The sequence below is a fragment of the Ascochyta rabiei genome, chromosome 15 (assembly GCF_004011695.2).
Source record: "Ascochyta rabiei chromosome 15, complete sequence".
NCBI lineage: Eukaryota > Fungi > Ascomycota > Dothideomycetes > Pleosporales > Didymellaceae > Ascochyta > Ascochyta rabiei.
This window is the reverse complement of record NC_082419.1, coordinates 1,396,284-1,423,867: the sequence shown is the minus strand read 5'-3', so window position 1 is coordinate 1,423,867 and position 27,584 is coordinate 1,396,284. Positions and strand designations below refer to the sequence as shown.

Genomic DNA, 27,584 nt, shown 5'->3' with positions numbered 1-27,584 from the left:
ATCTGAACCCGTCATGTTTGGTAGATGTAACAGGTGTACTTTATCTTATTCCGGTACTCGGAGCTACCCTAAGTCTAGCAGACCCAACTTTCTTTCATTCTCACGCCGTGAGAACTGATCTTACTTATTCATCAAGTCTCAACTCACACTCCACCACCCTCCTACTCTTCCTGATCTCCAATCTTGCCACACACTCTCCATCGCTCTCGCTCTCATCATCTGTCTCCTCTGCCTCTGCAATCTTCAATTCCGTCTCCACCTTGCACGCCACATACCCCACCTGCGGCCGTCCCCTCCGTAACCTCGTCTTCACACTACGATCGCTCCACCAATCGCTCATACTAACATACAGCGTCTCCAATCCCACATAACAACGCAGCACCCCTCCGATAGACTTGTAACCATCCAGGCTGGAGTAGGTCACCACGACGCGCGACATTCTCGCCAAAAACTGCAGCGGGAGCAGCGTCGACAGCTCACGGAGGCGGAAAGCCTCAGTGCTGTGACCCGAAGGCGTAAAACGGGAGCTGAGGAAGATGATATCACGGGCGAAGTTGAAGTAGAATTTCCGCTTCTCCGGCGTGGTGCCGAGGAAGTAGATCAACTCGCCGCCTTCGTGGGTGATGCTGAATATGCGTGTTTCGTGTGACGTACGGAAGAGTGGAGGTAGTTGGGGTATATAGCGGAGGCGTGGTGTGTAGGTTGGCGCTGTGTAGTTGTATACTTCGATAAAGCGTGTTCGTGGACCAGACGCGGCGAGCTGTAGCACGCGAGTGCGGAGGTTGGCTGGGAGCTGAGGAAAGAGATGGAAAGCGTCGAGGGTGCGCCTAGTGCTGTAGAGAAGCTCACTGGCTACGGAGGTCGATTCGTTGGTGACCATTGTGGTTCAGTTGAGTGCGTGGAGAAGATGCCAAGGTATAGTAAAGACGATGGTGAAGAAGAGGGTGAGTGCCTTAGACAAATTGACGGTAGGTGAAAGGTAGAAAAGTTGGCACTAGACAAGATAGTCCCTATAAGATTGCCCAAAGAGCAGTTTTGATAGCCGTGGACATCTCCAAGGTACGCTCTAACAACACTAGTCGTTGCAGAAGCATGCTGTTTGGTTTATGTAAGATTTCTTCGTACGTGCCGATTGCACATCGGCGGCAGATGTTTGGAGCAGCAATCTTGTAGGGTTTACTGAGGGTTTGAGACGAGCTGGACGTCCTTGAAGAGACTGTCAGTGCAAGATCATTCCTCGTCCTTTTCGCCTGTCCAGAATATCCACGCGATGACGATCAGCATCTTCAACCCTACCGCAGTCCAAAGCGCGCCCGCAAGACCCACACTGCTGTGAGCCCATAATCCTCCCATACAACCGCCAAAGAGCAGCAATAAAGGCGCGCCGATCCTCCTGTTTCTTTCGACGTTATCCCAGGCGAACAGCTTAGGATCGGAGAACAGATCACAGTAGTTGCTCGTCAGGACAACGCTGGTCAGACCATTAAATTGCAGCGCGCGTGACGTCACAGCCTGGCCACTCGACTGAAACGCAACAGAGGCCAGGGGAACGAGAGCTTGCCAGTGCAGCTGGTTCTTTACATCTTCGCCGAAAGTGACAATGACTGCAGCCGCGACAATCAGAAGCAGCTGCGCAGAGTACGATGCAACGAGCACCCAGCGCTTCTTGGGTGAGAAGTGGCGATGAAAACGCGCAAAAAAGAACGAGCCAACACAAAACGAGATGATCGAAGTGAGCGCTTTGACCCATCTGATGCCCTCAGAGGGCGCGACGAGTCCCAGACCGAGATATATGGTGTTTCCTGGTATCTTTGTGAGTGGTGTACTGCTTACTCGCGCTCGATTACTCACCCGTTTGCATGCTCACAAAGCTGCCCCAGATGAACACAGCTGAGCTATCCAGCAGTCCTGTGATGATGTAACCAAACAACAGCACGGCATCTGCCCAATCACGGCTGACGTCCTGTTTGAAATGTTTGCTAAGATGGGGACGCTCCGAGATTTTTGCGACTCGGCCGAGCAGCGGGGTTTCCTCGTCGAGGCCTTGCGCAGATGCGCCGCGTGGTGATGGGCCGGCCATGGTATTGGAAGGTGCCTGTGAGACGTCGAGGGTGAGGTGCAGGATGGCCAGCGGCTGGATATGTAGATCGGCTAGCGGGCCGGACGGCGCGAGTCTATACACTAGACATCACGACCAAACAGGTTCGAGCAAGGTTCCAGCGGTTCCCCCATTGCTCACATCGGCTGCACGGTAGATCTACAGGCACACGTCAGCTTAAGCTTTGCAAGCTTCTCTGCCGTGCGTGCCGGCAATTGCAGGATAGCGCTGGATGGTTGCGACGCACCTTCTCGAAGAAGCTATACAGCTGAGGGTGTGATGCTTTGGTGAGACTTGATAAGTGCGAATTTCATAAATCGAGTGCGGGGGACTTGGCGATGCAATGGTGTGGAAGGCGGGCAGCCACACAGCGCCCTTGTCAGAAAGCTTGAAGTGTCGTCATGGCTATGTGCAACCGCGGATCAGACGGACTGCGCGTCGTCCAAAAGGCAAATAACTGCCGGACGTGCAATCAAAAAGCGAGCGTTGCCCATTTCTTACTGCAGCTCTGCAATTGAGTTTGATTGAAGAGACACCATGCATCTGTCGAGCTTCATCATTGCGCTAGGCGCCTGCAGTGCGTTGGCGGCGCCTGTCGAACAGCAGCCGTTGCCGGGCAATGTGCGACACCACGCAGGCCCGCACAAGGTCGTGAATCCCTATACGCCTGACAGCCGCGATCCATACGACAAGAAGATTGATGCCCAGGCCGACAAGCTGCATCCTCTGCCATGGGTGAGTTGAGCAGATGGTGTGGATTCACGACACCAGAAGCATTAGTGTTGGCGACGTTCAACTAACAACGAACAGCGAAACGGCGATGGTGCGGATATGCTGGGTCCTCGCAACAGGGAGCGCGAAAGGCAGAATCCAGATCTGGTCCGCCCACCCAGCACCGACCATGGCAACATGCCCAACATGCGCTGGTCGTTCGCCGACTCTCACATTCGCATTGAAGAAGGTGGATGGACGCGTCAGACTACTATTCGTGAGCTTCCAACTAGCAAGGAGTTGGCTGGTGTCAATATGCGCCTCGACGAGGGCGTGATTCGTGAGCTTCATTGGCACAAGGAGGCCGAATGGGCCTACGTCCTTGAAGGCAGCGTTCGTATTACTGCCCTCGATACAGAAGGCGGCAGCTTCGTCGATGACCTTGAGAAGGGCGACTTGTGGTACTTTCCATCCGGCCACCCACATTCCCTCCAAGGTCTCAGCCCCAATGGCACCGAGTTCCTCCTCATCTTCGATGACGGAAACTTCTCCGAAGACTCGACCTTCCTTCTCACCGACTGGGTGGCACGCACGCCCAAATCGGTGCTAGCCGAGAACTTTCGCGTCGCGCCGGAGGTCTTCAGAGCCATCCCTGAGAAGGAGAAGTACATCTTCCAAGGCTCAAACCCAGACTCGATTGAGAAAGAAATCCCAAGCAAAAGCCCCGGCTACAAGAAGTCCAAGCTGCAGTTTACTCACAAGATGCTCGCTCAAGAGCCCCTGAACACAACAGGAGGTCAAGTCCGCATCACTGACTCAACCAACTTCCCTCTGTCCAAGACAGTGGCGGCGGCCCATCTCAACATCCAGCCCGGCGCGCTCAGAGAGATGCACTGGCACCGTAAGCTCCCCCCTTCACTACGATACTATACATCTACTAACCCCTTCCAGCCAATGCAGACGAATGGTCCTTCTTCATCAAAGGCCGCGCCCGCGTAACCATCTTCGCAGCTGAAGGCACAGCGCGAACCTTTGATTACCAAGCTGGCGACGTCGGCATCGTGCCACGCAACATGGGCCACTTCATCGAAAACCTCTCCGACGACGAGGATGTTGAGGTTCTCGAAATCTTCCGCGCAGACAAATTCCAGGACTTCAGCTTGTTCCAGTGGATGGGCGAGACACCGCAGCGAATGGTCAAGGAGCACTTGTTCGCGACTGATCCCAAGAGCGGAGAGAAGTTCGTCAAGGCCATTGAGAATGCCGAGAGAGACCCGATCAGAGATACGCAGAGTGGCGATGATGACGATAAGGAGGAGTTGTAGATACCTGGATGTGAGGAGGGTGCTAGGAAGGTGAAGCGTGGTTCAGGTCTTGTGTCATGGCGGGGTCAGTAGACGTCGAACCCAGAGACTAGTTGTGCTGAACTACAACGGGATTGTAACGATATAACGCATATAGTATGAATTAACAACTCTTGGACACGCCATAGTTCTCACCGGTACGAAGAACGCAGCTATTCAAGGGCTGGAGAAGTATCATCTCCTCAAACCAGGATGCCTGAACAGATTAGTATGTTGTTCGAAATACAAACTCAATTGATGATGTTTCCAAGCATCGTAAATATGGACCTGGAGTAAAACCATGCCGAAGCAGCCGTCACCTCTATTCCGTCCCAAAGACAAATACTACTGCTTTGACGACGACCTCATCTCTTGCCTCCATGCCAGTGGTCCTTCTTGGAACTGCCGAAGTGGGCGCAATCCGCAGGCTTTGTTGTAATTCTGTGTACAATCTCAGGCACAGACCACAAGTGCTAGCATCGATTTTAATATCAGTTCGACACAGGTTCGTTGTCACGGGTATTCATACTGTTCGAACCCCAGTCAATCCATCTGATGGATTACTGTACTTTTGGTCCGTGTGGCTCAGGTGGGTTCGAGCCGAGCGCTCACATTCGTCAACTTGTACAGGATACTCCACCTCACTAGCGTCTAGTCACGACTGCTTGCCCTGGACTTGTCCAATATAGCAGCACCTCGGTACCGCGTTGTGGAGAACTTGTTGCTTGAACACGTGAAGATGGTGAGCACTGTGGGTCCGCCAAGGAATGAGGTCATCGTGATGGGGAAAGAAGAGGTTGTTTGTGAGTGCATGTAGTTTGTGCATGTAGTTGATGTCTGAAAAACGACAGATCAAACATGGCGTAGCTGATTTTCCAAGCAAGGATAGCGCTTGATGTCGTTTTTGACAGGATCAGTAGAATAAATGCAAAGGTGCAAGCACTAGCCGCATTAGGCGCAGGTGATGAGACAGGCATGAGGATTAAGAGCTGCAGAAACAACATCAAGGCCATCACTGCAATCTCCTGAACAACTCTAGGCTGTTGAGAGCATGCTGCTGAAAATTGCTGCATTTTCGAGCCGCTTCGCAGTGACCATGCCATGACGAGCACGTCGTTCCAAGCAAGCAAGGGTTTGGCGAGGTTGACGTCATGGCGGCTGGGTAACTTAACAGACAGCTGAGCTGCAGCTCCAACCACATCTCTACATCCCAAGCTTCATACGCACTCAATCGCACCACTACAACACTTATCCATCTCTAATTACCCTTCACACGCTCCACACACTCCACACACTCCACACATCACAATGGGTTGGTTCAGCAGCGACGAGAAGAGCGTCCTGGCGACGCACCCAGTCAATCCTGACGTTACCACATCACGCCTCTCCGGCGCCGAGCAGGATCGTTACGGCGAGCACTTCTCCCAGATCGGGCAACAAGCTGGCGAGAAGATCCGCGAGGGCATCCACGACATCACCCATGCCCGGGGCAGCGGCGCAGAGCAGGACCGCTTCGGCCAGCACCTCGGTGTCGGCCAGTCAGGCTACAACGCCGCGAAGGCAGAGGCACAGTCGGGGTACAACAAGGCGAAGGCAGAGGCACAGTCTGGCTACGACAAGGCCAAGTCAGTAGCAGAGAGGGCCCTGCACGCAAAGGGCAACGGTGCTGAGCAGGACCGCTACGCCGCCCACTTCGGCGGTCTTTTCGACCCCGTCAGGGCATCGGCATTGAGCATCATCAGCTCAGGAGGTGACGTCAGCAAAGCAAACTACCACTGGCTGGGCCACGATGGCCGAGAGAGGGCCAAGTTCCTGGCTGCGCAGAAGGGCACAACCGGCTCTGAGCAGGTACGAGAAGCAAGAACCTCAACTGTTGCCATTGGCTAACCACTTTATAGGATCGTTACGGTGCTCACTTCACCGGTTTCGGCCAGCAGGCTGCTCAGTCCATCAAGGATGAGTGGAACAAGTTGAAGAATTAGGTTGATCGCTTACCATCGAAAGGCCTTGATGTCTGGCAATAGACTGGAATAATCACGGCTATGTACAACAACAATACGATTTTTTTGATGACACCACAGGATCTTTTGACAAAAATGTTCCAATGAACATAATGCTGACGTTGCAAACCAATTACATTGAACGAAGGAGCCTGCATTTATTTACTGTAACATGTGCCCACCGGTTCTCCATGCCCATCAATAAGACGCCCTTGCCTGCACGATAGCCGAGCGACTTTCGGCCGCTGCACTTCAGCGCGCTCTTCGCCGTCATTCCTACCAAATTTTCTTCAACCCAGAACACCCAGTTGACTAACCCCAGATCCGCGTCGCTTACGAGTAACCTCTGGTTGATGCTGACCAGCCGGTGCATCTGACTCGCCCGATCTATAGAGCCAGACTCGTTTGGCAGGGACACGATGGCCGATGCCGAACTGATACTCACTAGTGGCGGTTCGACTTGAGCTGTCTAGCTATGCATCGTGCTCGTGGGCATGTCGCCCTCCGAAATTGGCTGGAACATGGACAAGTGAGAGGTTATCGCTCCCTTGTACGATATCCTTGACCTCTGAATCAACTGGAGTGTAGACCGTAGCGAGGAGAAACATCAGCATGGGTTCTTCATCAGATACGTGCACCACGTCCCTGTCTCCCGTACTTAGTGGTGTATACACTGACTTTGGAAAAAGCAGCAGATCCTCCGTACTCAAGCTGTAACAATCAGTGAGGTCTTCCCCTCGTTCTGGAGGCGTAGAAACCGAGGCAGGAAGCAGTAGCAGGCTATCCTCACTTGAACTCTGGCTATCGTTGAGCTTCTCAGCTCGGAAATCAGCAATTTTCGTCTTCAGCGCCGGTTTGCGTTCACCGAGATCGGTAGGCGCTTGCGCCGAAGTATCTGAGACGTCAGACTCAGACTCATGAGCATGGCCGAACTTCGATAATAAGCGGACGCGCTTCACATCGGCCATTGGCGACAACATGGCGCTCGGCGCTGCGTGTGCGTATGCGAAGTCGACAACGCGGACGCCATCCTTGACCCACACGAACTTTTGGGAGGTCAGTCCTACGTTGTTCGTGTTTTTCGATGAGCTCGTCGTTGGGTTTTCTTCTTCGATGTTGAATCGACGACTCGACTCAGCAGTTGCGCCATCGATCGTAAGACCAGGATGATCGGCAATGTACACGGTCGGTCGGAGACTTTCCAGGTCGTTTGAGGGTGAAGGGCTCCTTGTCTTGCGGTTTACAGGTAGCTCGGATTCAGAGTCGAAGGTCAACGCAGGTAATACGTTGTCTTCGGCTGTAGCACGATTATCGGTTTGGCTTTCTTGTCCAGAATGTCGACATAACCGGCGTACTTTTTTGATAGCCCCGACCCGGTAACATCGAACGCGCAGGTCGGTTGTCAATCTGAGTCGGTGGTGGTTGCTCGAAGTGCTGCCTGAGCTGAGCGACTGTCTTATCGCCAGACTTGGGACTGTACGTCGCAGATGTGTTATACTCGTGAGTGGCTGTGTCAGGGGTGTCGGACATATCAGATACCGGATTTTGGGGTTATGCGGCCTTGAGAAGCGAATAGGGAGAGGGTGAGTCGTAAGTCCTTTCGGTCGGGGTTATCTAGATATCCATATCGGAAGGGCTCAGATAGCTAAGAGGCGATTGTAGGTGCAGGGAGTGAAACAGGCGGTGGGTAGTGATGTGGCTTGTGCTGGTAGATTGATGTGGAATTACTGAGAGCATACAGGGCCCCGATTTCGCGCAGGGGTAATGAAAGGAACACTGCTGTGCCACGCGAAGCTGAGCTGTACGGTCGTTCAAACCTCTTCTGAGGATATCGATGTTGCTATTATTATTATGAGCCCGGTTTGTCGTTGTGACTCCGACAATGTGGAAAGGATTCAGTATTACTTACAGAAAGTCGTGGAACGGCCGCAGAGCTGGTGTCGAGACCCTCAGAACTTGATATTTAAAGTCGACTCGCTACGATAGTACCGACGCCACCATCGTGACATCTACTGAGCCCTTTCACAATATGATTTGGACCATTACGGCTATCACGCGATGCCTTTCACCATCCAATCTCTGAAGGCCTCAGCTACAAGTATTCAAATCCAGTTGTAATTCCCTTTTACATGACCCCACGCCCTGTACGAGGCTTTCAATCTGAACCCATCAACCTCTCGAAACAAAGCTTGGGAAGTCTCGTCTTACAGCCAACCCAGAATCCTATCACAATGGCGCACCACAACCGGTCAAGGACACCTCGAGATGCCCGGTCAATACATCCCCTCTATCGAATGCGCTCAGAAGGTCAGCTGACAGCCACAAAAGAACAATCACTGCCTCGTCTTCGCTCAATGGGACAGCTGTCTTCACCACCGGACTGGCCACTTCCTCCAATCCCTTCACGTTCGCCATTGCGTCCATCAGGCCGAAATCATGGTGGTATTGGCCCACCGTTCTTGGGCAGCCGCACCGTGAATATGAACTCGCGATTCTCTGTCTCTAGGAGTAGCTCGTCTTCTGACTCGACCTACAGCCAAGATGACGAGACCGATACTGGCCGTCGTTTTGGGCGCAACACAATGCTCGTCCAAGAACAGACGGACCAGAAGAAGATCGAATTCACCCTTCGTCGGGACTCGAAACAGACACCCACCCTGAAAGACCTCAGCAGCATCCTTCACCTGCGCGGTCGCCTCCAGGAGATGGGAACTACATTCACAGCTGAAGGCGAAATGTTGACCTATGGGAATCCACCGCTAAATGCAGATCTTGAGCAGATGCTTCGCCTTGGCGTAATGTACGATGAGCAGTGGAACATGTTCTTCACGGGCCACGAAGTCAAGCAAGATTCGAAAAGCAACCTCTGGTCGGATCTGAAGGTTCTTCAAAAAATGCTTCAAAACGAGGGTATCTTCTTCGGCGAACAACAGAAGCGTTTGAACTACGGCAACTCACATCCAAAGTTGATTCGACTAAGTGATCAGTACGACGTGCTGCGAGAGGAATGGGCCAACAAGACTATGCAGAGCTTGCATCCCCTACAGCGACGCAGCCCAACACATGATGAGTTACCACAGACTCCGACAAACATAGGCTGGAAGTTTCTTTTCGATGACAGTGACGAAGAAGAACTTGCGCGGAAGAAGCGCCGTCGCTCGAGCCGTCTTACCGTCGTTGTCGAGGAACCGCAGCTAGGAAATGGACCGGGGCCGACAGTGGAAGAAAGACGTTGGTTGGGAGATGAATTGTGTTCCTCACCGACCGGCATCGAGTCTTCTCACGCCCCACACGATATAGGAGACAAGCCGCTCCCACCAGCTCCTGACACGCGATCCAATACGCGTTCTCGCGGCTTCACGGTCGGCACACCTACCCTTCTACATGGCTCAAGCCCGCTCCAAGCCACAGAGACACCGAGCATGTTGCTCCGGAATGTAGATCTTGAGACTCAGACTACTTACACTATTGGCGAAGAGGACTCCCCAACACTGGGTCGCGTGAATCGTTGGCCTGAACAGATCAGTGCGATGGCGTTTCTGGTCGAAGATGAGCGCCGTCGCGCAGAGGAGCGTCAGCGCATTGAAATGTGGGACGTAGGTGAGGGGACTACGAAGGACAAGAAGAAAAGCAAGGGCGTGCGGAAGTGGCTGCGGACTGTGCTGGGGCGGAAGAAGGGTGGTGAGCAATGATTGGTGGGGAATTTAGTTCTCGATGATTGATTTGAGGTTGAAAGGATGTACATTGTGTGAACGTGCAACTACGGGGTCAGTCAGATTAAATCTTTTCGACCCTTGTAGTTTTGTGAGTGAACGGACGATCACACAGTGTTTTGCTAATGTATACATTATATTAAATTTCAATGATGGATTCATGCTCGGCTGTAAAATCAAGAATAGGTCTTAGAATCTATTAGATCAATAATGCTCATTGATTCAGAGATTTTGACTTCTTCACATTTGCTTCGAGGCAGGAAATCGTACCAGGAAACACGTTCTCTGAACTGCGGTAACGATAAAATTTCCGCATACAAAAACACACTAGAAGTTTCATGCACCGCCGGTGATGTCCACTGTGGGTATGAAGATGGCTTTGCGAAGTGTGCTTTCGTCTTCCTCGTTTACAGTGCTGATTTTTCGGTCGCTGAATTGTTTGTCCACCTTGCGGACGAGGACTGACAGTTTGTACAGATCCTCGCGCTCTTGGTCGGAGAGTATAGAGGATGTCCTGGTAGTCATGGTTCTTTTGTGTAATGCGGCGTTGAACTTGTCGAAATTGGCGTTGAATGTGATTGAGATAATCTCGAGCACGTAGCGCTGTAGCTGTTGCGTTCTGCATGGTGAAGGCTGGGCTTTGGGTGGCCCACGCAGTGCTTGGACGTAATATGGCTCGACCTGGATGGAGTATGACGGCGGAGCTTCATAGCGTTCGGTAGTTATCTCTTTGGTAGTACCTATCAAAGATTCGGCTTTGTTACGGGTGACTCGGAAACTTCCCCGTGGACCCACGTTGAAGACTGGCAGGTTTGCGTTGTTGAAGGCGTTTGAAATCGTTCTCGACATGATCGCCTGGTACGGCGAGCACGCACACCATCGCACGCAATGGAGCGACACGCTACCAGGTTTCTGGGAAAAGGACAACTATCACATAGGCTCTTTCGGCAAACCCGTGCATAACTCTCGGTTGAGCAGTATCATGAAAGAGCACAAAGGCGTGATATATCTGTACTCTGGATCGGACAGCGTAGAACAAGTACTCAATGCTGCGTTCGAGAACTATCGGAGACGCTGCTGTCTTCTCCCAGTAGAACGTACTACTATCTTTTGGTTGGCCCTGCCGGGTTACGAATGTCTAGCTGAAGCCCTCAGTCCTGACCAGGGGCATGAGGTGCAAGACATTGGGATGGAAACATCTGCGCATCATTAGGATGCAAACCTTGTTCTAGATTACTCGACGGATGTTGAACCAATGTTCGTAGAATCGCGACCCAAAAAGGTTGTTCTTACTCTACATCTGATCGCTCTTCCTTATGTGCACCTATCATGCGAACTGTACAGTCAGGGTAGTAAGGCCTTGACACTGTAGCAAGATCACTCAAGAAGTCAAGTAGTCGCGCAGGAGCACCTGCCTGACCTGCGCTACGATATAGTGATCTCTTTCCGCGATGTTCATTTCTTTTCCTTAGAACTCCCCACAAAAGCAATGGGGCGTATATCTATCCGAACACACTTTGGTTTCATAGGTGATTTTGTCACTCAACTAAAAGTCACTACCTGTTGTTACTGATGGCATCCGCAATCACAGTCCAAGCCCGACAAGGCCAGAAATTCCTTGGTGTGCCACTTGATAGCAATCTTTACGCTGGATAAATACTACCACAGAATTCGGGGCTTTCAACCGTTACATCTGACACAAAGCCGAACTCGCATGCATCGCGAAACCATACTCGACTTAATCCTCTAGCTCTTCACCTTCAAAAGAAATGGACCAACTCATTAGTCACAACTGCAATACTCTTAGACACGATATCGTGCAATGAATTTTTCTCTCTCAAGTCTTGTCTATGTAAAAAAAATTGTAGCCTAATTAGGGTATCGAGTGCTTGAATTATACTACTGTTACAGTCCGTCCAAGTGCAACGACAGTCGCACATCAACACCGTGAACCTGTACAAACCAAATTTCTTGATTGGAGACAAATTATGTCTATATATTAGCGCTCGGTCATCGAGGCGTGTGCACATGAGACGTCGTATTGCACTCGAACAAATCGGTCAGAGCCTTGTGTGTCGCACGACAAGTAACCCCTTAGACCTCAAATCCCCGAATATCAGGAGCTAGGCAGGATAGGTGCGATTACCAGCTCCACTTTAATAGACGGTTAGAAGATTACACCGCTCTTGGCATTTTTATACTACGATCTCCAGAAAGAGTGCAGTCCCATGGCCAGTGCGGTGGGTCTTGTGCAGAAACGCCTATCAATGTTTATAACGAGCGCGCACGGATGCTGTTACAGATGCCCAAGAGAGATACCTGTGTCCGCTGAGGTAAAGCCAAGAAAACCTCGGAAGTCGTACTTGCCTAGCCTCTGCTTTTCCTGCACATTGCACTGGCCACGGGACTCTACTTTTGCCGGAGACCGTAGTAACCCATGGTTCCGAACTTCCTCAAGACCTCCAAACGCAGTCACCGAGGCCCAGAGTAGCTGATGAAAATATTCGAATTCCTCCCAAGAGAAGTCGAGCAAAGCCGCCACTCATCTCCGCGATCCCATTCACAGCCCACCGGCCCTAGCAACTCGACCGACAAACCCACAGGGGGAACCGTTACTGTGCAAGTCCACCTTTGCACCACCCCACCGCCTCTTCTCCACCCCGTAGCTTCCGCCCCGACCCCTCATTTCGCAACCCTCGTCGATATGCCATCCCACGCGACATCCTCCCGAACCGGCCTCGCACGCCTCCAATCAGCCCCACCACCTGCTGTGTATCTCAAACAAACTAACCCCCAGCTCCACGCAAGCACACGCCGATTCCGCACTCAGCCACCTACGCATGGCCGGCGGCGCAGTAGCCTGTCACTCCTGACCACCTGGCTTTGCGGAAGCCTCGCTCCGCATGCACGACGAGCAACGATGTGCTTTTGAGGAAGGTCGGAGCTGGTCTACAGGGTTTCCCTGCTTAGTGTTCTTGGTTGTTTGTTTCGCTGGGGATCTGCTCCGGGCTGGTGGGATGCGGTGTGGTGTAGACACTGTATCTATCGCTCCTGTTCGAAAACGGTGGTATGCTCTTGGGAGAGTTGTTTGACGGTATAGAAAGTGAAGAGGGGTTCAGGTGGATTTAGGTAGCAGGAAGAGGGGTGAGGGGTAGATGTGTGAATAGTGTTAAGACGATAGAAGGATGGGTTGGTAGAAGTAGACGAGGAGAGCTGAAAAGGCCCGCAGAGGATTAGTGTTCTGCTTGGTTAAGATAGGTGTGGGAGGATGTTTACTGAACAGTAGCAAGTCCCAAACGCTAGACTCCAAATGTACCACGTCGAAAGAGGGCTTGAGTACCAATAAAGCCACGACAGCAGGTGTGCAAACAGAGTCACAACGCCACAAGCACAACGTCGCAACCGAAGGCAATAGCTAAGAAAAATCCAGAGGATCGGTATCATGATTTGTTCAAATATGTACAAAAGAAAGACTACAAATGGTAGCAAAATCCTAGTCCCAAACGCCAGATCGCTGATGCAAAGGCCTCTAAACCCACGATTCCACATCCCACTATATGTGAGATTTAAGCGCCGATCGCCTGAGGGTTCCAGAACACGCTGTTGGGGTCGACCTTCTTCTTCAGCGTCAGCAGCTTGGCGTACAGCGCGTCGCCGTAGTACAGCTTGTGCGCGGTCGCGGCATCGAGGCTGGGGTCGACGTAGTTCAAGTAGGCGCCGAAGGTGGTCTGGGGCTGAGCCTTTGTGATGGCGTCGTTGAGGCCGTTGATGAAGCTTGTTGATCCGGTAGTGTAGCCGTAGTTCTGGAAGACCCACAGGCTGTCGCGGTCGTTGTAGGCGGAGAATGCGGTGTCCTTGGAGTTGATTGCAGAACCGGGGCCGCCGTAGAGGTTGACAATGGTGTAGTACTCGGTGGAGGTGCCCTTGATGTAGTCGTACCAGGCGCTCAGGGCGCTGGTGGTAAGACCGGTCGACTCGGGGACGGTGATGGACTTGGCGAAGAAGTTCTCGTGCTCATCGTAGCCGGTTGTAGGCTCCTTGATGGCGGTCTTGCCGGAAACGAGGACGAGGTAATCGTACCAGCTGTAGGCCTTGACGGTGGTAGAGGCTGGAGCGGGCAAAGTGCGGAGGAACTCAGACTTAATCTTTGCGTTGAACTCGTCAACAGTACCGAAGTAAGCACCGCTCACGCTGTAGGTGCCGTAGTTGTCGATGTAGATTCCGAACGAGATCTTGTTGTCAACGACTGAAGCGTTCTTTGCGAAGTTCTGGATGTGTAGGAAGGAGTCGGTGAAGGTGGCCTTGGAGTCGTACATGGTGCTGAACGAAAAAGCAAAGTAGGTGATGCTGGAAGGCGCGGCCTGGGTCTGGAGGTAGAAGTTGGTGACTATGCCGAGGGAGTCAGCTGCACCACGGATACCCCAGAAAACGTCCGAGTTCTCGGTTGCGGAAGCCTTGATGAGCGAGCCGTCAGCCAGGACTACATCGGCGGCGACGATGGAATCCATAGCAAGACCCCAGTGACGCGAGGTGTGGCCGTAACCGCCGTGGGTGAAGTGTCCGCCAATTCCGACGCCAGGGCAGGTTCCGTGCGAGAGTGCCTTCTGGCCTTGGGTGTAGATGCCGTCAGCAAGGTTGCCGAGACGAACACCTCCGCCGACCTTGGTGATGCCGGTACTTGCGTCGAGTTCAACCTTCTGGAAGGGCTGGAGGCTGATCATCATCGAGCCATCCTTGCCGCCGGAGCTGAAGCTTGCGTACGAGTGGCCACCAGACTTGGCCTGGACCTTGATACCGTTCTGGGCAGCGCAAACGACGGCATCCTGAACGTTCTGCTGGGTCTGAGGAAGGACAACAACGGATGGCTTGAACGCACGAGCCAGGTTGTAGGGCTCAATCAGCTCAGCATAGTCGCTGTCCGAGGTCATCTTGTAGGGCACATTCTTGCCGTTGAGGCACTGGAGAACGCCGCCGGATGCTGACGGTATCGCGGATGCAGATGCCGTGCCGCTTGGTTTTGTCGAGCTTGTGCCTGATGGATTGTTAGTGCCACAGTTTCCGTATCCCGGTTGACAGGCGGATTCGCAATAGTCTGTCGTCGAACCGCACCACCCGGCCCCGCTGCAACAGTTGCCGAAGGAACTGCCCAGACATGTAGCGCCGCCATTGCCGGAACCGCAGGTGGCATCGGTAGACACTTTCTTTGTGGGTATTGAGGATGGAGCTGCAGACGTACGTGTTGATGTCGCGACCTGGGTTGATGACTTCAAAGTTGTCGGTGTGCTGCCGGTACAGGTTCCAAAGGCAGAATTGCAGCCCGTTCCGCAGTGAGCCGTCGAAGTTCCACACCAGCCGTACTGGGAGCAACAGTTTCCATAGGAGCTGCCCTGGCATGTGAATTTGCTGGTTCCACCACACGATCCATCAGTCGAGACGGCAGCACTGGCCAAGGTCGCAGAGAGCAGGCCCGCGGAGAGGGAGAGGAAGAGCTTCATGGTGAGATCTTGCTGAGCAGTGATGGGTTGGCAAGTTCAGTGAGTCGCTCAAGCGAATAATAGTGACGGTGAAGGTGCTTTCCAACCATGCGGACACGATCGGCTCTTAAGTACCGGACATGTCACATCTCGTACCTGCATGGCCTTTCTTCTAAACATAACTCGCCACTGCCCATGCACGTAATGTCGCTCTCTCATCTCGCGTCCCTGTGTCGATCTCACGGCTGACTTCCTGTTCGGTCCTAAACCGCGCTATTACGAGCTGACGGCATCTGCAACCCCACAGCTACGCACGAGTCGCGCACGAGAATTCGAGGACTCGAGGAGCGCCGACAGCCCGGGTGCTACGAAAGCGCCACTGCAATACCATGGTGCAGGCAATGTTGCATTCGAACCGGTGCCTGGAGATGCCGTAGTGCTGGCGGCTGTGCGGATGCCATGGGCTATCGATAGCCTTAGCCCGAGCTGATGACGTAGGTCGCTCGTTTTTCTCCGAGGCGGCGTGCGCTTGGACTGCACAACGCCTTCTTCTTCGCTGCCAGCAACATGACTGGTCGGGACTGCTCGCATCAGGTGCCGATGGAGTTGCTTCACGGCTGATTGACATTGCGGTACGTCTGCTTCCAGGCTTGGCTAAGCTTACAGTGGGTGACACTGACAGTTAATGTTGACAAGCTGGTGTTGACAGTTACCAGCAGGTCAGTAGTCTGAGCATCTCACGCCTCAATGCGCTCTTGCTCGCGGAAGGCTTTTCACCGCTACCATTTCGGTGGAGTTGGCTGGCCTTAGGTGGGATGGACGCTGCTGCCCTAACCCTAACGGCATGTGTCAGTGCGCTAGGGTCTCAGCAATAGGAGAAGGCGATGCTATTTTTGGAAAGCGGGGGACGTGGAAAACAAGGCGGACCCCTAAAAGGCAAGTTGCACAGCACATCAACATCTGGTTCGTATACGGGCAAGCGAGAGACATGAATGGAGTCAGCAGCTGATGCTCGAGATTTTTTTTACACTCAATGGGTTTGCTTGCAGCCTGCAGACGCACCGACCACCGTACCATTACGGACGACGATAGTTGGGAGGTGGAGTGTGATGCACAGCTAACTTTGTTGTAGTATCCATGACTCGTCGCATTGATGCATGATTTCGATTAATAAGTACCGGAGAGAAATCCTTCTCTCAAGCCATGTGCCCGCATATGGCTGATATGCTCTGAACAAACGCCGCCCCATGTGAACATGATGATCCTACTGCGCAAACAACATCAGGTGCACTCTAGGGGTGCATGAAGCCATCTCCCTTCATGTGACAGTTCGTCTCCAGACCATAGCTGTTCTCGAACGACTGCACCTTCTGAACCGCAACAGCTTGCGAGACACGCACGCGGCGAGGCTTCAGCTTCGTCGTGGCTCCAAGGCTGCGCTTCTGACTGTAGTTTCCTCCAGCCACGCACTTGCCACCCTGACCCCACTGCACGTCAGCAGCCGCCTTCCAGAGCGCTGTGATGTCGACCGTCATCTCTGGGGTGTAGTACAGGCGGCAGTCAGCCTCCTCGTACACAAACTGCAAGGCGATGCCACTCGTATCGTTTTGAGCAAGGCCGTCGCGGACATTGACTCCAGGCGACACGCCTCCAGCTGCGCGATAGAACGGCATATCGCTCTCGAAATCTGTGCGGAGAATCGACTCGTTGACCGCAGGGTTGTATCGGATGGCATATTGAGCGGCCTGTTGAATGTACCCAAATTGGTAGTTGTTGACCCCCTTGACGCCGCCGATAGCCTGGATGGCGTCCTTGTTGCTGCGTCCTCCCATTGCAATCGTCTTGACACCGGCCTGTTTCGTCAGGAATTCGCTGAAGATCGTGCAGGTCGAAGCGCAGTATCCGTCAGTAACGATGACCATGTTCTCAGGTTTGAACTTCGGCGGTCCCGAGATGTTGGCAAGAGGTCCGTAGCCGGTGATGTTGATGCCGCCAGAGCTGACGCTTGTGTAGTAGTCGGAGAGATTCCAGCGCGCGAGTGTCGTGTACTTGTCTAAAGATTGTCAGTATCACAGCAAGAGTTTGGGCAACACTGCACGCACCTCCGTTGACCTCATGGGGACCAAACTTCTCTGCCCAAGATGTGAAAGGCTCTGCGTCTACCGTCATATCCTGGTGATAGTCGAAGTAGGATGACTGGGCAGTCGAGAGCGATTTGTTGGCCCCTCGGGGAGCCTGGGAAGCGTACTTGCTGTACGACTGACCGATCAAGTCTGCAGCTTCGGTAGCACGGTAACGGTTGGCGCCGTAAGGGTCGTAGTCAGGAAACAGCTGCTTGAACAAGTCATAACCTTGCAGAATGGTACCGCCTCCATTGGCTTGGAGATCGAGGATCAGCTTGGTCTTTCCGTCTGCAAGCGCCTTTGCGAGGAACTCCTGCGAAGTCTTCTGGAAGGGAACACCGGCGGACGAGCTACCCACAAAGTTGGGAATGGAAAGAACAGCCACATCAGCGTATCCAGCATCTTCAATGTAGTAACCGTTGATGAGGTTGAACGGCCCTAGAGAGACGGGGTCGGGGTATCCAGGTGCTGTAGCGGCAGATGCTGCTGTCGATACTGTCTCGGCCTCCTGCGATGCTGCCTGCGCAGATGCTGCACTGCCATAGCTGAACCATCTCTTGGCAAGATCCTCTCCAGTGTTGACATTCCGGAAGTCGTACCGTGCACGAGCGTAGTTCTGTATAGTGCGTTCGGTACCATTGGCGAAGCTGAAAGTAGTGGTTGCGCCGGGGTACACGTAACGACCGCGGCCACCGCCAGTAAACATACCGGTTCCGCTGCCTGACTCGCCCAGACTGACCTGTGCAAGCTCGTAGAAGACGTTGTTGTACAGAGCATCACGATCCTGGAGAGATCCGAGCTGACTCAAAGTCTGCAGGAACTCGGTTGTTTCGGTGTTGTCGATCTTGACGACGGCTGATGGGGTGTACGAGATGTTCTTGTATTGGAGGCCTAGGACATCTTCAAAGGCAAACACGGCAGGAAGTTGCTCGCCATCCTCAGAGACAGACACCAGCGGTACGTTACGGCCCCACTGGAAGATGCCACCGACTGAGTCCGGGACGTAGGAGAAGTGACCGTCGTGAGCACTCTGGATCAAAGTGTACAGAGCCCAGCCAAAGTCGTATTCGTTGGTGAATTTACCAGCGTCGATGTCGCTGGCGATCTGGTCAAGACCGCCCATGATGTCGACTGCAGGCTGGACTTTGTCGACGTACTCCGCAGGTGGGTTCTTCAAGACCGTGAGGGTGCTCTGCCACTCCATGTAGGGCTTGAGAGACTCGATGAGGAGCTTGCCAGAGGTCGCGTTGAACGGCACGCTGTTGATGCAGTCCCATGCGATTCCAGCGGGCACGACCTGGTTGGCAACTGTGGTTCCATCTCCGTAGATGGCTTGCGAGACCTGAGCACACGCAGGACTCGACGAGTTGTTAGCCTGTCGAGTCTGGATGTGCGGTCTGGCTTGAGGGAGCGAGCGTGGTTGCGCGGGGGCCACTGGAGTCGACTGAACGAGCGATGTGAAGCCCGTCAGGGCAAGTAGAGCAAAAGTCTGCATGACGTAGCGTCGACAGACACTGTTGATGGTGTGAAGGACTGAAAATAATGGATCAACGATCCCGAACGATAGTAAGCGTCGCAGCCGGAAATGAAAGGAGTGGCTCCAGCTGGTGACGGAAGAAAAGAGAGTGTGTGGGCGGTCGAGGTTTTTTGTACGGTATCGGTGACCTCAAGAAGGTCGAGCAGGAAGGAGCAAACGCACGGTCACGTGCGGGTCGTTGGCAAACAAACGGCGAGTCCAAGGATCCCAACTCTTTTCATTCGTCCAGTTATGTTCCTTCAAATCTGTGATGGTGAGTCCTTGCTCCGGGTACGAGTGATTCCAGATCGTAGTGGTGAGTATCAGTTCTTGCGTACGACGGGCACAAAGCTCATCTTACTCTTTAGACAACAAACACTAAAAATTATGGGACTGAATCGATTGACAGGCGTGACGCAACGAAGGAATACCCGAGTACAAGTACTCACACCAGCAAACCGTGAATGTAATGGCGCACCGCCCTGATCATCCCCATCCTATGGGTAACAGTGCGTACACTAGGCCGTCAGGCCAAGCACAAACGTGCACTCGATTCGGTGACACCAATCACATCTGTACCTTGTCCGCGTCGAAGCACCAAAGTGGGACTCCCAGCCCCAAAAAGTGGCAGTTTAGCTGCCGTGAGAGAGTCGCACACCGGTACGCTGCCGTCTAGACATCAGTCTTATGCAGGTAAAACGTCAACGAAGACCGACTGGAAGACGGCGCACCGCTGAAAAAAAAAATCAGCACAATAGACACAAGGCTTTGTCCCACGGACGCAAGCTTCTGCTTGGTGGCAGGCTGGGAGCTCACAGCATCTCGTAGGAAGCGTCACTCGCTCGCATTGACGTCGGCTGTGCGGGTCTGACGGGTGGCCAGAGATGCTCGAAAAGGAAGAGGCGAGTGCATTGCCAAGCCCTGGAGGGTTTCACTAAAGCTTGCATGCAGATCCTCCTGCCACCGCTCCATGCTCCACCAAGACTCATGCGACCAGCTCAACCGTGGCTCAACAGTCCGCTGCTGTCCAACATCCTGGTGCTAAGAGTCGTCAATCGTGCTCACCTCCGAAGGTCGATTTCAGTATTCCAAAACTTCATCTGGACAGTACCCAATTGCGCGACTGCGCAACAATACCCTTGTCTGACTGCAATCACGCTTTGTTCATGCGCAATCAAAGAGCCCGTATCTGCGACCCTCAGTTGTGATTGCGATGTTCTCGGGACACGCACAACGATCATCGTTGTCACGCCTCAACCAACCTCGCCACCTCCACCTCCTGACGCGCGAAGCTGCCAACACGAGTCGTGACCAAACTCTGCAGCCGACTTCCGCCTGGGTGGCTGGAGGCCACGGCGTGTTAGCATCGTGGCAGGGTTCTGGAAGGACCATGGTCCTCAATCCCTTACATAGATAGCGAGATCAACTGAAGGTACAACGAGAACACCGCTTGTGTGGTTGGGATTGAAAAGTCTTGCCGCTTGTACGATGGTAACCCAAGCAACTTTATCCGTGTCCTAGCCTCGCACGAGGTTGTGCTACGGCGTGCCGCAGACAGGGTCCGTCACTAGCGCTTAAAACGAGCATGAACGTCTTAGCGACGTACAGCTGTCCATCGCGGCGGAAGCGTGAAGGATCAGGAGCGTGAACATCAAGCTCATCTTGTGTCGCCTAGAGGGGAAGACTTGCGAACGGTGCGCCCTTGTTGACTACACACAGCCATGCAGCACTGTCCAATGGAATCGAAGACCGAACAAACAGCACGCAAACGACGAAACAGCTCACGAGGAGCCTGGAGTGTACCGAACATGACACAACGCCAGCCGGTACAATGCTGTGAGCGCATCAATTCAGCCAGCCGTCCACTAGCTTTGCTACTCGAGCAAGATTCTAGCATCGAGGACCGCTACCGACAACGGCTATCGTGACCACCTAATACTTCCCGCTCATGCTGCCCCTCTTGTAGTGGTGTCACCACTACCCCACCGAATTTACCCACGGATGCAAACTTTCCTGATAGTCTCTCTCTTCGTCTGACTCTCTCAACAAACAAACACCAATAACAGACAACAAGTAGAAAAGGCCCGACTCAAAGCGAATGTTGTTAAGAAGCTGTTTAATGCTGGCTCCGAAAGTTCGACCTCCCAAAGCCCACGATAGTCACAACAATCAGACTCGTTAGCAGGCTCTCGATGGCTGACACGTGTTATATCTGCGGTAAACATATGAACAATTGGAAGCCTAAATTTCGCACAAAAAGGTATTCTACAACATTGATTGCAGTGCAAGTGCTATCCAGCTGTGCTCGCATCCTGCTTGATAACGCAATCACAAGCATCTCTTGAACTTATCAAGCCGATCATGAGTCTTTACAGTTATATCTTACAGACGCACGGGATCTTGCCGGCCGGGAACTTTTTGAAGCCCAGCGTTATTGGCTCTTGGGTAGTCTAGGCTAGCTATCACGATGCGCTCTTTCTAGAAAAATGAGACTGGGCCTGCGAAATGCAACTCTTGGAAGGAAGACAGTTCGAGGAGAGGAAGCGAGGTATCTGCCAGAGGTTACTCTGCACCATTTGAAGCTGCACTTAGCCCCGTGCTGTCCATCTACTCTTCCTCATCCACCCAGTTCGAGCCTTCACACCATCCCCTCGTGGTCGCATGGACTTGGGGCCTAGACCATTGCGGATTTGCCTCACGTGCGACTCCATCGAGTTCGCCGCTCCCAATCCCAACAGTTCTACGATCCCAACGCGGCATACCCGTTTGCCGCTCCACCTAACAGACTGCCTTGACACGATCACTCCACTTCGGAGGTCAACCAACTACGGCTACAGCGACGTCAAGCTCATTGCGATACATTACTTCCAACCTCCTTCCCACTCTATCGTAACCCACCACTGCTTTCCGTCAACTCTGTGTCCATCCCAATCTACTAGAACTCCACGTGTACTGATTTGGAGATCCAGCTCTCCAAACATGCCCCCAGGTCGTTAGTAAACGCGTCTCCCATTCGCCCTCGCCACTCGCTTCATCTCCATCTTCAACGGCCACCGCCGGCACCTGTGACCACGATCATGCTGTCTGCACTGTTCTAAGACGGTGCACAGTGTTGGAACCCTCCAAGGCGGGTGGAATGAAGACACCCTCGGGCCCTTGTTAAGACACTGAGGCCCCCACCAACGACGATCCTGTAAGCCTCTGACCATAAACGTCGTCCCGCGTTGGCTATGCTCGCTCCGCGCAACCCCAACAGGCTACCTTCACTTGGTTTGGACCTCGGAACATCCTGTAGGCGACAGATGATCATCACCGGTCTCTGAGCCCTTGTTACGAAGCGAAGTGTCTTTGAGTGTTGTTGTGGGCGGCGCAGGCGAGCATTTAGTACTGCGTCTTTTCGCGTTTGGCTTTGGCTGGCTCGGAGCCACGGTCGAACTGAGGCTGTACAAGCCAGTCTAGCCAGAAGGAACCTCTGGTAGCCAGCGCCTCTGCTCTTCTGTTGTATGTGATTTCTTCTTCTTCGCTAACAGCAACTCTTCGCTCTTACAGCTACGTCTTGTCCGCCCCTCTCGAGCGGCAGACCCCAATCTCTCTCACGCATATCAGACGGTGGGGCAGCAACCAAAAGCAAACTCCAACCCGCACCATTCCGTGTCCACGGATGTCTATGCAAAGCTCAATCGATAGAGAAGTCCAACCGTGACGGCAACAAACCTAGCGATCGTTGCGAAAATAAAAGGTATACCCCCTTACTTGGAGACCTCGACTATAAGAGAGCCCTAGCAGGCAACGGGCACGCAAGGGCTAAGGTAGCAGCAAAAGTGCCCTGTACGCGCTGCAGTACCAAGACTTGTAGAGGTTACAGCCCTAGCTAGTATGTATATAAATGTAAACTGCAGTATAACTATCTTCTCTAGAATCCTAACTGTATTAAGTAGTTAGTAATGTTTTTATAAGTATAGTGTTTAAGAATATTTAGTTAGAAAGGATCTAGTATATAAGAGAGAAGAAGAAGAAGAAGAAGAAGAAGAAGAAGAAGAAGAAGAAGAAGAAGAAGAAGAAGAAGAAGAAGAAGAAGAAGAGGTAAAATAATAGAATAAAGAACGCTAAGCAACGCTACATACAAACTAGATAAAACAACAATACCAAAGCTAAATAGAGGTCTAGACGCCCTGCACCTTGCGATAACTAGGCGGCTTCAACGTGCGCCCAAGGATCTTAACCGCGTAGGGCGGCAAAAGGGAAACAGCAGCGATGACAGCCGCCTTCCACCAGAACGCCAGACTAGCGACGTAGTTCAGATCGAAATACCCATCTGCGCCGCCCAGAAAGGGAACCGAGGCGCCGTAGATACCGCCCGTGCCGAGGATGCTGGCGACCATGAGCCAGTGCCAGGTGGTGACCTCCATGGCGACCATGACGAGTTCGTTGAGGACGAGGACGGAGAAGGAGACGGCGACCATTTGTTTGAAGACCAGGGTTTTGTCCGGGCCGACGCCGACGAGGAGCTGCGAGAGCCCCTGGATCAGGGAGCCTTGGTAGATGGAGACGGCGACCCAGATGAAGAAGGTTTTGTAGCTGAGGCTGCGGCCGGTCTTCAGCTCTGCGTAGAGCTCTGGGTAGAGGTTTGCGACGCTCTCGTCTACGTCCCGGTCGAGCACGAGGGAGAAGACGGGCATCATTGTGTAGATGGTCGAGTAGCCGACGAGCAGCCAGTCCTTGTACAGGGCGTTGGGCTCGTAGGCGGTGGCGATGGAGTAGACGGTTTGGCAGATGGAGATGATGAGGCCGCGGTGGATGACAAACTGCGAGAGCTTGGCGCTACGCTTGTAGCTGTTGCGGCCGTGCCAGACGAGCAGCTTGACGAGGTAGCAGAACTGCTCGATGCTGAAGTCGGCGGCGAGCGAGGCTTGGCGACCTTCTTTGCCGACGATGCCCACGCCCACGTCAGCCGCTTGGATCATGGACACGTCGTTGCCGCCGTCGCCGATGCAGCAGACGCGCTTCTTGGTGTAGGAGCGGATCAGGCGCGCCACGTCGGCTTTTTGAGTGGGCGAGCAGCGGCAGGCGACGACGGTGGGGAGTTGGACTGCGATGGCGATGAATTCTTGACGGTAGTGGGTCAGCATGAGCGCGAGAGATTCGCCGTCGATGAGCAGACAGGCGTCAGTCTTGCCGCGGAGGAAGTCGAGGGACGAATGAGCGAGGTCTTTACGCTTCACTGTTGTGAGTTAGTAAGGTCTGCTGTGGAGAGTGAGGTGTGCTGTGCGGAAGAAGGGAGACGTACGCTTCTGTATGGTGTGTATGTATTGGCCTCGTGCGACGAGCTTGGAGCTTACGGCCACGCAGCGAGCGGTTTCGACTTTATCGCCGGTCAACATCCAGATCTTGATGCCAGCGTTACGTAGAAGCTCGAGCGAGGGCTTGACATCTTTCTGCAACTTGTCCTCGACACCGGTCACGCCGAGAAGTTCGAGGTTGCGCTCCAGATACTCGCTGACCACATCTGCTACACCTGCGTCGCGGTTCTGCAAGGCTAGTGAGGCCTGTGCGAGCTTGCTGGAAAAGTCTTGGTAGCTCTGAGCGGAGAGCTTCTTACGTCCCACCACTAGAGTTCGAAGTCCCTCTCTGGCCATGTTCGCAGTCTCCTCGTCGAGCCAGTCATTGGCGGCAACAATGGAGGTCATGACCGTGTCGGCGCCTTTTTGGTAGAACCAGATCTCACCATCCTCATCTGAAGCCGACGACGCCGGGCCGTGGTAGAACTTCACTACGATTCCCATTCTTTTGCCTTCTGACGTGAAGGGAAATGTGTTGAGGATCCGCACCCGCACAACGGTATTGCCGCTGTCGCAAGACTGCAGTGTCATGGATTCTCGATCGCGCTGGAGCAGCTTCAGCCCGACAGCCTCGGTCCAGCGAACGATGGCAATTTCGTCCGGAGACGAAGCCTGGTACGTGGTGATCATCTCTCCGTTTTCCTCCTCGGTGGTCGGGGTGACGTTGTGGCATAGGGCCAGCGCCAGCACCACATCGCGGACTCGGGATCCTATCTCTCTGCGTGTGCGGGTGGCCGAAGTGAGGGGTACAGTGTAGGCTGAGGACGGGGTTACCAGGGACGGTGCTTCACCTGCAGGTGGTGTAAAGCACTGTCGGACGTACGAAGAGACCTCGTCCATGGCCTCATTGGCGTAAGACACCGTACCTACGTGGATCTTCTTCATTGCCATTTCTGTAGACCGTCAGTTTGGTCTAGTCAACAGTTCCCAATAGACATACCATTCTGGGTCAGAGTACCCGTTTTGTCGCTCAGGAGATACTCAATTCGTCCTAGATCCTCCGGAATCGTGCTCGTTCGGACGACGGTCCCTTTGATGCTTTCATCGTGCTCGATGAACCACGCATAGACTGACTTGCCCATGTCGAGATTGACGCGCAGACCGACGGGGACAATGGTAGAGAAGAGAATCAGGAACCGCATCATGTTGATGTACCATACGCGGCCCTCAATCTCCCTGAACCCGGCGAGAGCGACGAGAATGAAAGACAGCGAGAGAGTGAAGATACACAGCCACTTGGTAAGCGCGTTGATTTCGAGTTCCAGCAGCCCCGTCTTGGACCGTGAAGGCGATGTGGACAGAGCCTGTCGTGTTTGCGGGCCCGTGTAGACGACCACAGCAAGCAGAGTGCAGCTTGAGGCCACCACCGTGTTCGCCCAGATGGTGTTGTCAATGCCGAGGGGCGCAGACTGAACCTCGTCGCTGGACGACTGCTCGGCCTCGTGGGGATCGTACTGCTGTGGACGCTTCGGCTGCAGCTCGACGGTGCCATAAAACTCATTGACCTTCTTGTCTGGTTTGCCGGCAACCAGGCGGAGGCGGGTGTATTCTCCAACGTTGAGGTTTTGCGTCAGAGGCGAAGACAAACGCAACTTCCAGTCCGTCTCACCGTCGAGCTGGTCGGTGCGAATGAAAGCTTCACCCGAGGGACCTGTTGAAACGGCGGTTTCCAGCTTTGCAGTCTCGGCTTGGGACGCATCGCCGTCCTCTCCGTCGATGGGCAAAGCTGATTGGTTGTTTCGAGTCGGCTCTGCGGACGCGGGTGCGTTGTCGGCAGCCAGACTCTTGAGCACGACCATGTCTGCGGGCACTCGCTGGTCTTTGCCGAGCTTCACGACGTCGCCCACCTTTAAGTTCCTGGACGGCTTGACTAGCTCGAAGTAGGTGCAGGTGGCCAGTCCCTTGGTGGACAACCGTTGCTCCTCGTCGGCCATGTCAGCCAGGCTGCCCGTCTCCCTCTCCCTCTTGCTCTTGCTCTTTCGCGACCTCTTCTTCCTGCTGGAGGCTTGTCCTGGCGCAAGACCGTTGCCCACGCTGTTCTCTTCGAACCTCAGCACCGTGTAGGCTTCCGAGTTTGCCTCTGCGTCTCTCCGCCGCCGCGCGATGTCGTCCAGGGCCTCTTTGCCCAGCGTGATGGTGATGACGAAAGCCAGCGGGGCGATGTAGGTGGAGAGGTAGCCAAGGCGGAGGGGTTTTATCATCTGCGAAGCGGCTACCAGCAGGAAATACATGTTGATGAAGAAGGAGAACTCGTTGTACAAGGTGCGCGGCAAGAAGCTCCAGGGGGTGTATTTGGCGTTGGAAACAGCGTTTGCGGGGAAGCGGGATGTCTGGAGCGCGCCGACAGAGACGGTGCGCTGGGTGGTAGGGTCGTGTTCTTCGTCGGCGTCGTTGTCGGCGTCGTTGTCGCCCGCACCGTCGCGCAGGTGTATGGCGCCGACGTCCTGCTTTGCGAGGAAGCTCGGCAGACGCAGGGCAGCGCTCAGCTTGGACAAGGCGCTCGGCTTGCGCTGGCCTGGTCGGCGCGGGTCGGTGCTGGCGGGCAGCAGCGGGGCGTCGTCGTCGCCCGAACGGCCAAAGCTGCCGGCCGAGTTGCGGTTTTCCCTCTCGTCGTCGTCGTCGTCGTCGTCGTCCATCAGGCCGCGCAGGTCCTCCTCCTCGCGCTCTTCTCCCCTCCGATCCCCCCGCAGTCTGCCTGCACGCAGGTTGCGGAGGGGAATCCTTGCGCCGAGCTCGTGGTAGGGCCGTCGCTGCTCTTTCGACTGGCGGCGCGGCGGCGACGAGGCTGCGGGGTGGGGGCGCCCGGCGAGAGGGTCGAGTTCTTCGAGGTCGAGTTCGAGGTCCGAGTCCTCGTCTGGCGCATTTGGCTGGTGGTATTCATGGGGAGCGGACATGGCTCACGGGGTCATGGGATCGTGGAGAAAGAAAAAGAAAGCGCCGGCGTGTTGGAGCGGGGCAGAGACTATGGCAGCCCCATGTGCGACTGCTGGGTGCGGTTCTGTTGTGGCGGGAGGTGCGTTCGGGGGTCCGCGGCCAGTCCGGGGGTGTTTGTCCGGGGGTGTCTGTAGTCGGTACGGCGGCCAGATGTCGTGCTCTGAATGGGTGGAGAGAGAGAGAGAGTGTGTGTGTGTGTGTGTGTGTGTGGACGAGCGCGAGTGACGTACACCGTCCAGTCTGTCTGGGAGGCCTGTGGCTGCCCGGATTCAACGGAGGCGTCTTTGCAGGCGAATGCACAGGAAACAGGAAGCACAGATGTCTACCTGGCGT

The 27,584-nt window shown here is 54.0% G+C and overlaps 10 protein-coding genes across 10 annotated transcripts, besides 10 other annotated features; 3 read left to right on the top strand and 7 right to left on the bottom strand.

The window, feature by feature from the left end:
* Positions 1-124: 124 nt before the first annotated feature.
* EKO05_0008884 (uncharacterized protein) lies at positions 125-880 on the bottom strand (the record flags this gene model as incomplete). Its single annotated transcript, XM_038946648.1, has 1 exon — positions 125-880. The coding sequence occupies one exon, from the start codon at positions 878-880 to the stop codon at positions 125-127; it is 756 nt and encodes a 251-aa protein (XP_038796410.1).
* Positions 881-1,230: 350 nt separating this feature from the next.
* Positions 1,231-2,080, bottom strand: EKO05_0008883 (uncharacterized protein; the record flags this gene model as incomplete). Its single annotated transcript, XM_038941539.1, has 2 exons — positions 1,231-1,802; positions 1,852-2,080. 2 exons carry the CDS (start codon positions 2,078-2,080, stop codon positions 1,231-1,233), a joined length of 801 nt encoding a protein of 266 aa, XP_038796409.1.
* A 555-nt stretch (positions 2,081-2,635) lies between these two features.
* Positions 2,636-4,134, top strand: EKO05_0008882 (uncharacterized protein; the record flags this gene model as incomplete). Its single annotated transcript, XM_038941654.1, has 3 exons — positions 2,636-2,833; positions 2,909-3,710; positions 3,761-4,134. The coding sequence occupies 3 exons, from the start codon at positions 2,636-2,638 to the stop codon at positions 4,132-4,134; spliced, it is 1,374 nt and encodes a 457-aa protein (XP_038796408.1).
* A 532-nt stretch (positions 4,135-4,666) lies between these two features.
* Positions 4,667-4,762: a dispersed repeat.
* A 660-nt stretch (positions 4,763-5,422) lies between these two features.
* Positions 5,423-5,460: a tandem repeat.
* On the top strand, positions 5,461-6,134 carry EKO05_0008881 (uncharacterized protein; the record flags this gene model as incomplete). The annotated part of the gene is made up of 2 exons (XM_038941790.1): positions 5,461-6,000; positions 6,051-6,134. The coding sequence occupies 2 exons, from the start codon at positions 5,461-5,463 to the stop codon at positions 6,132-6,134; spliced, it is 624 nt and encodes a 207-aa protein (XP_038796407.1).
* A 491-nt stretch (positions 6,135-6,625) lies between these two features.
* On the bottom strand, positions 6,626-7,682 carry EKO05_0008880 (uncharacterized protein; the record flags this gene model as incomplete). Its single annotated transcript, XM_038941656.1, has 2 exons — positions 6,626-7,449; positions 7,508-7,682. 2 exons carry the CDS (start codon positions 7,680-7,682, stop codon positions 6,626-6,628), a joined length of 999 nt encoding a protein of 332 aa, XP_038796406.1.
* Positions 7,683-8,281: 599 nt separating this feature from the next.
* Positions 8,282-9,844, top strand: EKO05_0008879 (uncharacterized protein; the record flags this gene model as incomplete). Its single annotated transcript, XM_038946647.2, has 1 exon — positions 8,282-9,844. The coding sequence occupies one exon, from the start codon at positions 8,282-8,284 to the stop codon at positions 9,842-9,844; it is 1,563 nt and encodes a 520-aa protein (XP_038796405.2).
* A 357-nt stretch (positions 9,845-10,201) lies between these two features.
* EKO05_0008878 (uncharacterized protein) lies at positions 10,202-10,714 on the bottom strand (the record flags this gene model as incomplete). Its single annotated transcript, XM_038946646.1, has 1 exon — positions 10,202-10,714. One exon carries the CDS (start codon positions 10,712-10,714, stop codon positions 10,202-10,204), a length of 513 nt encoding a protein of 170 aa, XP_038796404.1.
* A 1,349-nt stretch (positions 10,715-12,063) lies between these two features.
* Positions 12,064-12,296: a dispersed repeat.
* Positions 12,297-13,431: 1,135 nt separating this feature from the next.
* Positions 13,432-15,360, bottom strand: EKO05_0008877 (uncharacterized protein; the record flags this gene model as incomplete). Its single annotated transcript, XM_059637408.1, has 2 exons — positions 13,432-14,897; positions 15,102-15,360. 2 exons carry the CDS (start codon positions 15,358-15,360, stop codon positions 13,432-13,434), a joined length of 1,725 nt encoding a protein of 574 aa, XP_059493391.1.
* Positions 15,361-16,631: 1,271 nt separating this feature from the next.
* EKO05_0008876 (uncharacterized protein) lies at positions 16,632-18,957 on the bottom strand (the record flags this gene model as incomplete). The annotated part of the gene is made up of 2 exons (XM_038941722.1): positions 16,632-17,392; positions 17,442-18,957. The coding sequence occupies 2 exons, from the start codon at positions 18,955-18,957 to the stop codon at positions 16,632-16,634; spliced, it is 2,277 nt and encodes a 758-aa protein (XP_038796402.1).
* Positions 18,958-22,977: 4,020 nt separating this feature from the next.
* Positions 22,978-23,060: a tandem repeat.
* An 81-nt stretch (positions 23,061-23,141) lies between these two features.
* EKO05_0008875 (P-type phospholipid transporter) lies at positions 23,142-27,211 on the bottom strand (the record flags this gene model as incomplete). The annotated part of the gene is made up of 3 exons (XM_038941839.1): positions 23,142-24,199; positions 24,266-25,210; positions 25,258-27,211. 3 exons carry the CDS (start codon positions 27,209-27,211, stop codon positions 23,142-23,144), a joined length of 3,957 nt encoding a protein of 1,318 aa, XP_038796401.1.
* Positions 26,274-26,317: a tandem repeat.
* Positions 26,698-26,761: a tandem repeat.
* Positions 26,925-26,950: a tandem repeat.
* Positions 27,082-27,125: a tandem repeat.
* Positions 27,132-27,165: a tandem repeat.
* A 225-nt stretch (positions 27,212-27,436) lies between the features above and the next one.
* Positions 27,437-27,461: a tandem repeat.
* Between the last annotated feature and the right edge of the window lie 123 nt (positions 27,462-27,584).